The sequence below is a fragment of the Penaeus vannamei genome, chromosome 9 (genome assembly GCF_042767895.1).
Source record: "Penaeus vannamei isolate JL-2024 chromosome 9, ASM4276789v1, whole genome shotgun sequence".
Taxonomy (NCBI): Eukaryota; Metazoa; Arthropoda; class Malacostraca; order Decapoda; family Penaeidae; genus Penaeus; species Penaeus vannamei.
In genome coordinates, this window is record NC_091557.1 from 450,960 (window position 1) to 460,959 (window position 10,000).

Genomic DNA, 10,000 nt, shown 5'->3' on the forward strand with positions numbered 1-10,000 from the left:
GAAAGTTGAAATAAAAAAAATGAGCGAAGGGTTGCGTCTCATCGGGCGGGTCGAAGGTGAATTCGTAAATGACAAAAAAAAAAAGTCTAAATGAAATTAAAACAAGGAATAAGCCTAAAGCCTCTTCGGGGAGGAGATGAAGGATGATAAAACACCAATCCTTATTATCCAAGTCTTATAAATATGAATGGAAAGACAGGAAATAAAACATATGTAAACAGAGCCAACACGGACAGGCAAGAGCAGGTCATGGCCGAGGGAGACAGGGCGGCGGAGCGTGAAGAACGCGCGTTGTGGCGCCGACTTGGGAGGGAAGGACTCAGGACTCTCTCTCTATTCCTCTGTCTGTCTGTCTGTCTGTCTGTCTGTCTCTCTCTGTCGCTGTGTGCCAGTCTGTCTGTCTATCTGTCCCTCTCACTCACTCACTCTCACTCTCTCTCTCTCTCTCTCTCTCTCTCTCTCTCTCTCTCTCTCTCTCTCTCTCTCTCTCTCTCTCTCTCTCTCTCTCTCTCTCTCTCTCTCTCTCTCTCGCACTTGTCGATAGGTCCATGTTTGAATTTACGAGTCCGGGTCTTGTTTGTTGCCTCTCAAAGCTCTTGAAATTGTTCAGGACAAGGTTAAGAGAATTATTGTCGGTTGACTATTCAAGTTATCGTCGTGAGGAAAGAACTGGGCCTTTCCTCTTTTCCTCTTTTCCTTATTTCGTAGACGGCATGAGGCTCTTCATGCAGCTTCTCCCTTGTATAAAGTCCCCATGCCTTATCAACCGAGGTCAATTATACCATTAGATTTGCCTGGCTCCGCTTCTCCGACCTGATATACGCCTAACACAAAATTCCTGATATTTATCATCTTGGCACAGAACTCATAAATATATTCGTGTTGAAAAAAGTTACAAGAGGCTAAGTCTATTAACTTGACATCAGAACAAAAGAAAAGAAATCTGTTATTGAGATTCTACTTGCACTATGCTGTGATGCGTATCCTGATCGCCAAACTGGTGTTGGTGCCCCAATTCCTGATACTCTTTGCCTAAGAGAGGTTTCAGACAGGGCAAGCATAATGTCGAATTAATAGGCCTATGGAGAAATAGCGAACAACATCGCCACTCGCTCTGTTGAGAGCCAAGGTCCGTTACGGAGACTGAATTCACCAAGAAGACGTTTCTGAAAATACTTTGCTTCCAATTTCTTCACTTTCTGAGCAGGATATTCAAGTGTTTATTGGATACCACCGCCTATAGGAACATTCTCCTGTGAATGTTGACCAGTTTGCCAAATCAGCCCTTCCCACGAAGAAGAGTGTATAACCGTTAATGTTTATTCAGATGCAAAGAGGTATTATCAGCTCTCTTGGAGATTATAAGGGCCAAACATGGATCAATAAAGACAAAGAGAAATGGACAAGGCATCATTTGGTACTATATATCTGGAACATCAGATATAGACAAACATGGTCTATAATGGATTATATTGGAGACTATAGGTTACACCGATCCCACTACACGTAGGATAGCAGTACAATAGCATTATAAAGGTTTAGAGACAAAGACAAATTTCATAGCATCAGTGCAAATTGATATGAAAGTTGTTTTTTTCTGTTTATCCGACCAGAATTGTAAATAGGGCACAGACCTTCAGGTTTATGTAACGTGAGAGTGTAGGTACATACATCCTTAGAAGTTCTTCAATGTTTATTATTTTTCGAAATTGTACCATGTCCTTTAAATTTCTCTTATGACCCAAACAGAGACTGTATGGTCATATTCAGGAGCATACTACTCTGAAACAACAGAAGCAACAAGTCATATGGCAATAGTATTACTTTTTAGAAGCAATACTGCTTCAGGAGTTAAGGAGAATGCGGCAGATCTTTAGAAGCATCCAAAAGTATACTTGAATAGTTATGAATAAGAAGAGAGACAAGCTGTTCAATAGACAATTAAATCCTTGTCCTTAATGTCTGTACTGTGTGTCGGGAATTAAAACGTCGATCCGCCTTGTACCATTATTATTAGTGGTGGCATCACAGTAGCGACAAGCAGAGAGTCGCCATAAAGGGAATTAAGAAGTTTATAGTTGAGGGAGGGAGAGGGAGAGAGAAGAGAGAGAGAGAGAGAAGAGAGAGAAGAGGGAGAGAGAGAGAAGAGGGAGAGAGAAAGAGAGAGAGAGAGAGAGACAGAGAGAGAGAGAGAGAGAGAGAGAGAGAGAGAGAGAGAGAGAGAGAGAGAGAGAGAGAGAGAGAGAGAGAGAGAGAGAGAGAGAGAGAGAGAGAGAGAGAGAGAGAGAGAGAGAGAGAGAGAGAGAGAGAGAGAGAGAGAGAGAGAGAGAGAGAGAGAGAGAGAGAGAGAGAGAGAGAGAGAGAGAGAGAGAGAAAGTGAATGAAAGAAAGACGGAGAAACAGAGACTGAGATAAAGATAAAGACAGAGACTGAGAGAGGGAGATGGAAAAGAGAAAGGGAAAGAGAAAAATGAGAGAAAAATTTTCTAATATTTATGTCACGAAAAGTAATATTTTGTCCCGATTTTAATTACTTAATAAGTACCGCAATTTTTATACACTTTATCACTTTCCCTTTATACACAGTATCCCTGACATTCGGTGCTTATTCAACATGTAAACAAACATGTAACGTGAAGTAGTCAAGAATTCTCAAGGTACGATAGAAAAATAATATATAACTATGGAAATAAAATCACTGTTTGTATAATGCAGTTTCAGAAAATAAGATAAATAACTAAAGGACATTCGTTATTATTTTATTGTTATTATGCAGAGGATAAAAGTTGCCTCACACATATATAAACACACACACACACACACACACACACACACACACACACACACACACACACACACACACACACACACACACACACACACACACACACACTCACACACACACACACACACACACACGCTCACACGCTCACACACACACACACACACACACACACACACACACACACACGCACACACACATACACACACACACACACACACACACACACACACACACACACACACACACACACACACACACACACACACACACACACACACACACACACACACATGGAAAGTACGGCAGATGCACACCCAAAATTTTTGTTTGAGTTCCTGGTTGCAGAAGTTGGTGAGAATAATAATTATTTAGCATTGATATGGAACGAGGAAATTACTAATAACAAAGCACTTTCAAGCATTTTGTTATCTGAAGTCATGTACAAAGTACATTGTTTATTATACTACCTTAAGTACAATTTCAATGTTAAAAGTTCCATATTGTAAGCTCCCATACTTTGAATGTGATTATTTTTATTGATAATGTTCTTTCTGCTTTCATAGTGTTTTCGACTTTACTCCATTTATGCTTTCGTCTATACTCTGTTTTATTGATAATGTATTGTCATTTTCAGATGCTGCAGTGTGTGTCCCTTCCCTTGTCACCCTCTCTGAGACAGTCAGGGAAGATGGCACTCAGACTAGGTGCTCACTCCAGAGGCACAAGATTACAACATTTTTGGAGTATGGCACATCAGGATGTCCTTCAATCAAAGTTTATTTATGCAAGATTGTGCCACCGGACTTTGAAATGGCCGCCAAGGATGTGTGCGTTGTGTGCAGGTTCAGTGACTCAGAATATCCAAAGAGCTCAGCTGAGGTTTTATGCCAGTAGCACCCATAACAATGAGAGTGATGAAGAAGGCTTTATCACTGATTCTGAGTTTGATATTGATGACTTTGACAGAGATCAAATTTTGGATAAAGATCAGTTTGACCAGTTGAGAGTCGTTTTGTACAAGAATCCCAAGGATCCAGTTGTAAAGGCATTGTCAGTGGCTGCAAGTGTCCAGGAGGTATTTGATCTCGTTGAAAAGTGCCAAGAGAATCTGACAGTGGAGCAAACTAGTCAAGCAATAATTACATTATGGGATCTCCAGAAACTGTTTGGTAGATATAGCTTTGAAAATCCAAATGTTTTAAGCCCACAAGTGGCACAGTTTTTGGAAAAGATTTTAAGTCATCCAATTTTTATGAAACTTTTAGAACATTTAGAAAATTCACTTCAAGAATTGGAAAATAATGCTGTTGCCTGTATGTTACTATATTTACACAGAATAGGTATATCCAGCAATAGTTCTTTAATGCAGAAACTGTCAGTTTTGTGCCAGAATAGAATAGAAAATTTTAATTTAAGTGCTTTATCAAGACTCTCTGTATACCTACGAGATCAAGGCTTGAAAGCATATTTTTTACAGTCGAAAGCCATTGCCATAATTTCAGCTAATTTAAGAAAGTGTTCAACTGCTGATGAACTAAAATTGATAACAATATGTCTTAGTAGCACAAGAAAGCTCATTACGGAGTCCTTATTCTTGGAATACCAGAAATTGGTGAACAAGCTCTTTGATGAAGGAGAGTTGGAAGACTGTGAAGTGAAAGTTATTATTAAGATTTTAAAATTCCTGAGCTATCCAGAATGGTCACCTTTTGCAAGTTCACTGAGTCGGAAGTTGATGATGTCTTTGGTAGATAAGGTTTCCTTGCTAACCCCTGAGCAGGTTATTGCAGTGAATAATTATTTCCAAAGCTACTTAGAACCACGAGATCTTCTCCTGAAAATTCAGGAACATTCAGCATCGATCATTGAGGAACACAAATCCTCGCACAGAGTTCCAGATTTGTTACTCTGTCTTGCTCCTTATAGCTCTTTGAAAGTCAGGAATCATTTAGAGGAGCTTGTTGCGGAACAGCTGGATGATAAGAATTTTTTAGAGTTTATTCCAGTCATATTTAAGATTTTAAGGTATATTAAGACCTCCAACATAAAGTTGTGTAATGCATTTTGGACCAAGGCAATGCGAGCTGTCGAACATGAGATTAAAGAATTCCCAGAGCCTTATCTAGGTTATGAAGAAAATTTGCGAAGAGGTATTTATCATCGATATATGTACTTCAACAACAACCTTGGTGGGACATATAGGCATTACTATCTGGAGAAGAACATGACAAATAAGCTCTATGAAAATTTGAAAGGACAAGTAAGAATTTTACCCAGCAAGGTAGCACAGATGACATCTTTCATCCTCAGTTATAATGATGGCAGTGGAATACCAGATGATCTTTTGGAACAAATCATTGAGTATGCTCCTCAGCTCTCCATATTTGATACCATTGTGATGTCAAGAGGTATTCAGATTACACTAGCATTCCACCCAAATAATACTCAGCGAAATTACACAAAACAGATAACTACCATGTGCCATATGTTGAATGGCTGTACTGAAAGACATATTAAGGTATGTTGAATGAAAGTCATTCTTTAAATTCTTCATGACGTAATAAGTTCAATTTTCTTGAATTATATATTTATTTAAACCACTATATAATATCTAAATGAATGTATGATAAGAGTATTATTTTGGTCATAAATACATTAATTAATAACTGTTAAAATGAAGATAAAGGCTTACAATTTTCAATTATAAGTATCCATTCCTTGCCTGAGAAAGGAACCATGTTTTCATACAACTGTTTTGTTAATTCTGTTTTTAGATCATGATTTTAATTCTGATAGATGTAATGAATACTTTCTTTATCATTTTGTCATTTTTACTCAATATTATAAATATAAACATTTTTCTAATATCTTCGGAATTCCACAGAATGTAAAGTCTCTCTTGGATGTCACAAGTATTACACGGGCCTATCTAAGTCGCAAGGGATCTCCTCGGACCTTCCTCTTTGAAATGCTGGTGCACTCACATATTCCATTCATAAGAGAGCTTAATTCAAGACATCTGCGCAACATAGCAATGTACTTTCAGCACACTAAATATCTGGCCCCTGAGGTATGGATATGAATCGTAGGAATTTCCATCATTTTAACATATTGACATTGCCTTGAAAAGCTTTCTTGACAACAGGTGACTCATATGTTTATATAAATTTGTCTTATACTCATTAAATAATTTTTGATAGATTGAATTTCTTGGAATAAATGATGTCAGGCCTTTTTGTTATTTGTTCTCTATGTTACATAATATTTAATATGATTACATAAACTAGTGAGACATACTTAGTTCAGTTTTGGTTATTTGTTAGAATTTTACCATTATTATTATTATTGCATCTCTATTATCACATCTATGCTAAACTTACATCCTTAATTTACAGCTATTGGATGCCATGGCTGACTACATAATAGAAAATGAGGAGTATGTACTACAGGACACAGTAGAACGTATGCTAACTTGTATATATTACTTGGGCTACCATCCTACATCTGGAAGAGAATTTTTCTCTGCCAGCACTAGAGTTTTGGAGAAGTATGTCTTAGACTAGACATTTGTTGTTGGCTTTATCATGTAGAAATAAAGAGTAGGAGACATTTAAAAACATGGATATGAAATATGATCTTAGAGATTTATTGTTCTTTATGAAACAGTTCAGTGAATTTTTCATAAATTGTGAATATGGATAGTTTAAGGCAGTAGGCCTTATTGAGGAGTTAGCATTGAGAAGTCAGCAAATGATGTAGGTCTCTAATGAAAGTAAACTAGTTATTGAAAATTAGTAATTATGATGAAAGGTAACAGGATTGAGACAAGTTATGGAAAGGTCTTGGTGAGCAGGACTATAATGTAGACTATATTTTCTTATTATAACTGTATAACAATATAATTCATTTTGCATTCTTAGTTTCTATGTGCTTGTTTGTGTGGCATGTGTTGATGATGTTTTTGAATTATTGATGATTCTTTTTTCACTTATGGCTGGGGAATTCTTGATATTTGGAATAATCAGCCTACATGAAAGTAGTAATCAAATTCTGTCATAGTAATCAAATTACTTTCCTAGATAAGGTTTCTTTTCATAGTTGAGACTTAAAATTGACATGTAATTCCAGAGGGGCTCACCACCTTCAAGGTCTGAATACTCTGCAAGTGTGCTTATCTTTGGCCTTGTACAACCACCTGTCAAGTGAAATGATTCATAATGTCTTCAATATTAAATTCTTGGACCAGCTAGATGAGGAAATAGATGCATGTTACTCAAAGGTACTGTGTTTTGAATGTTTTAATTTGTTTTTGTTTTTTTACTGTGCACACATTGAGTGAATTAGGCATTGCTTGACAAATTATTTCAGTTGTGTCTATGCTTTTTGCAGCTAATTTTAGTTGACCATAAATCTTTTTGCTCTAAAGGCTTCATATCCTTCCCGAGTGCGTCATCTGCTTATGGAGCTAAATCGTGCTGTATGCATTGATCAGCCAGAGGAGGGTATTCCATGGTTTCATGAGAAGTATTGTGAAGAGCTGCTTGAAACTGGTATGTAAATAGAAACTTCATTCAGGTATTGTATTTGCCTTATAACCTTGAAATACTGATTAAGAGGAAATGAGTATCATAAGCAAAAAACTATTGATAATAGAAATAATAAAAAAAGTACTTTATGATATTTGTATCAACAGTTGCTGTACAAGATTCTGTCTTTCACACTGAGGTTCACCAAGTGTTGTCAGAATTAATTGGTAATGCAGATGTGCTAAGAGCTAATGCCAAAACACCTTATTTCTACCTCTTAGGTAAGTATGTATTTGCTATTTAGATTGAGTGAATTTGTTGAATAAAGAGATGTCTGTGCACTGTTTAGTAACAATAAACAGAAAAGAATTGCTTCACGTATAACAAAAATTATCAAGTCTTTTTTTAGCAATGAAGTTTATGCTATGATATTTGAATATGTTCATAAAACTGCTGCAGAAGTATACCAGAACGTGAAAGTAATTTTAGGGTTCCTTTGTGACGTGAAAACTTTGGGGGACCTATAGTGAATCCTTTGCCCTTCTTCCATGCACTTTTCACTCACATAAGCTATATTCTGTGACCTAAGAAGCATATCTTGTAATACAGTTTGTAGTGGATTTTAATAAGTCTTTATCAGTCAGAGATTATGTTTAAATGTATGTGTATTGACCAATTTTGAAGTAAAAGTTTACTAAAGGAATGAGCTTTTATTAGAAATTTTATACTCTTTTATATGGGTTTTTGTATCTATACACTAATTAAACTGAAAAGATTCAATTACTTTTTAATGATCAATTTAGAATGATAAAATAATTATCTGTATAGAATGTTGAGCTTCTTTATGAATATGTATGGGATAGCACTTATGTCTATAATTTTATTTTATTTTTTTGTGTCATCTTGTTTGTTTCATTATGATGATTTATGTCCATGGTATCTGTTAATCCCATCATATTCTCAGTTGGAATAGCATTGCTCTTTCCTTTATTTTTAAGATTTATTTCTTGTTGTTAAAAAGTCATATCTGAAATGAAAGATTGATTATTCCTTTTAGAATTACTTTTTGATGTAGCCAAAAGTAGTATTTTAGGCACCAGAGAATGGCTTCTATCCTGTGTCTACTTTTTCTACAATGAAAAAATTATTATAAAGTGTGGTATAGCATACTAAAATTTAGAAAAATTATTGTGGTTATATCCTGTGTTTCTTTTTCTACAATGAAAAGATATTATTATAAAGTGTAGTATAGCATACTAAATATTTTAAATATTATTCTTTGCACTTAAAGGTTAGGTTAAATTTCTATGATCACCAGAGTTTTCCTAAAAGCCCAGTTATATTTCATAAGAAAATAACAATATACTAAAAGAATGAACTTAATTTTGTACTAATAACCTCGGGTCTTGAGTATAAGCCTTTTTTTTTTGTCCCATTTTAGTAATAAGTGGTAAGGAAACCACAGATAAACTTGATTTTAAAATAGTAATAATAATGTACAATTTTTTTATTTTTTCTCTCTTTTTTCCAGATTTTGAATTCATGTTGGATGAAAATAATCGTCCAGTACCTGTGTCTGTTTATGCTCCTGCAGGCAATAAGAGTGGAAGTTTTATTGCAAACAGAATTGAAAACAAAAAAGGATACAGGAGGTGCAGTATACTTTCTTTTTGTTTTTTCAAGTTATGGAGTGTTTCAGAACACTGTGTTTTACATCAAAGCTAAAAAGCTTATTGCCAGTTATAGAATTTACATATGATTGGATGAGCAATGATAGTTTTCTTTATAATTTCAGAATTGCGGTTCTTCTTCACAACGAAAACAGTTACTGCATCAACAGCCGTCAGTTGATTGGTCGTTACCAGCTTCAACGACGTCATCTTGAAGTTTTGGGCTACACTGTGGTAGAGATTCCACACTTCATGTGGTATTCCATGGCACTTGGTACATATGAAGACAAAGTGAAATACCTCAGAAGCATCATTTATCATGAAAGTTCATGATATAACTAATGTCTTCATTTTGTATGTAGACCTTATTTGAATGCATTTATTAGGCTTTATTAAGTGATAAACAAATTTGTTAGGTGTATATAGAAAGGACAGTTGCTGTACAGATACTAGTCTCCATTGTAAATTGTATATATTTACATAATTACTATTGAATTAATGGTGCTGCTACCTCTTTTTGTTATAAATAAATGGCTAATAATATACAAAACCATTTTTTCCCTTAATTTGAAAGTTAACTAATTTCTGGGTATGTAACCTGTGATGATGAAGGTATGAGAATTAATATATGTTGCTGTTGTTTTGTTTATTAACAAAACTGCTCCAAATGTTAATCTGTCTTTTGTAAGCATTAGTTGGTAATATGTTGTTAAACTTTCAGTTGGTTTTCTAAATGTTAGTTATGTTGGAGCTCTCTAAAAATGCAGTCATATTTATTGATTGTTTCTGTATGCATTTAACAGTGAGATTATTATTTTTTTTTATAGAAATGCATCATGTCCTCAGTAGCTTTCAAAGTATTGTTTTCTAAAGTGAATACCTTATTCATATATATTCTTTGATTCTCTAAACATGGAGTCTCCAAAACATAAGATTTCTTTTGAGTTAAGGGTTACTGTGTTGCTTTCTTTATGTACATAGCACAACTAAAATTTACCTGTGTGTTTACCAGGAATGTT

The 10,000-nt window shown here is 35.2% G+C and overlaps 1 protein-coding gene across 1 annotated transcript; it reads left to right on the forward strand.

Moving 5' to 3' along the window:
* The first annotated feature begins 2,592 nt into the window (after window positions 1-2,592).
* LOC113805303 (FAST kinase domain-containing protein 1, mitochondrial) lies at window positions 2,593-9,532 on the forward strand. Its single transcript, XM_027356297.2, has 9 exons — window positions 2,593-2,657; window positions 3,420-5,303; window positions 5,670-5,855; window positions 6,181-6,332; window positions 6,914-7,064; window positions 7,212-7,335; window positions 7,479-7,592; window positions 8,843-8,963; window positions 9,107-9,532. The coding sequence occupies exons 2-9, from the start codon at window positions 3,420-3,422 to the stop codon at window positions 9,312-9,314; spliced, it is 2,940 nt and encodes a 979-aa protein (XP_027212098.2). The 5' UTR covers window positions 2,593-2,657; the 3' UTR covers window positions 9,315-9,532.
* Window positions 9,533-10,000: the final 468 nt, after the last annotated feature.

Excerpts from the sequence above, each read along its gene's own strand:
- LOC113805303 (XM_027356297.2), top strand. The coding sequence starts at position 3,420 with ATGCTGCAGTGTGTGTCCCTTCCCTTGTCACCCTCTCTGAGACAGTCA. Across the intron at positions 7,593-8,842 it reads ACCTTATTTCTACCTCTTAG|ATTTTGAATTCATGTTGGAT; the intron begins GTAAGTATGTAT and ends TCTTTTTTCCAG. Across the intron at positions 8,964-9,106 it reads AACAAAAAAGGATACAGGAG|AATTGCGGTTCTTCTTCACA; the intron begins GTGCAGTATACT and ends TTATAATTTCAG.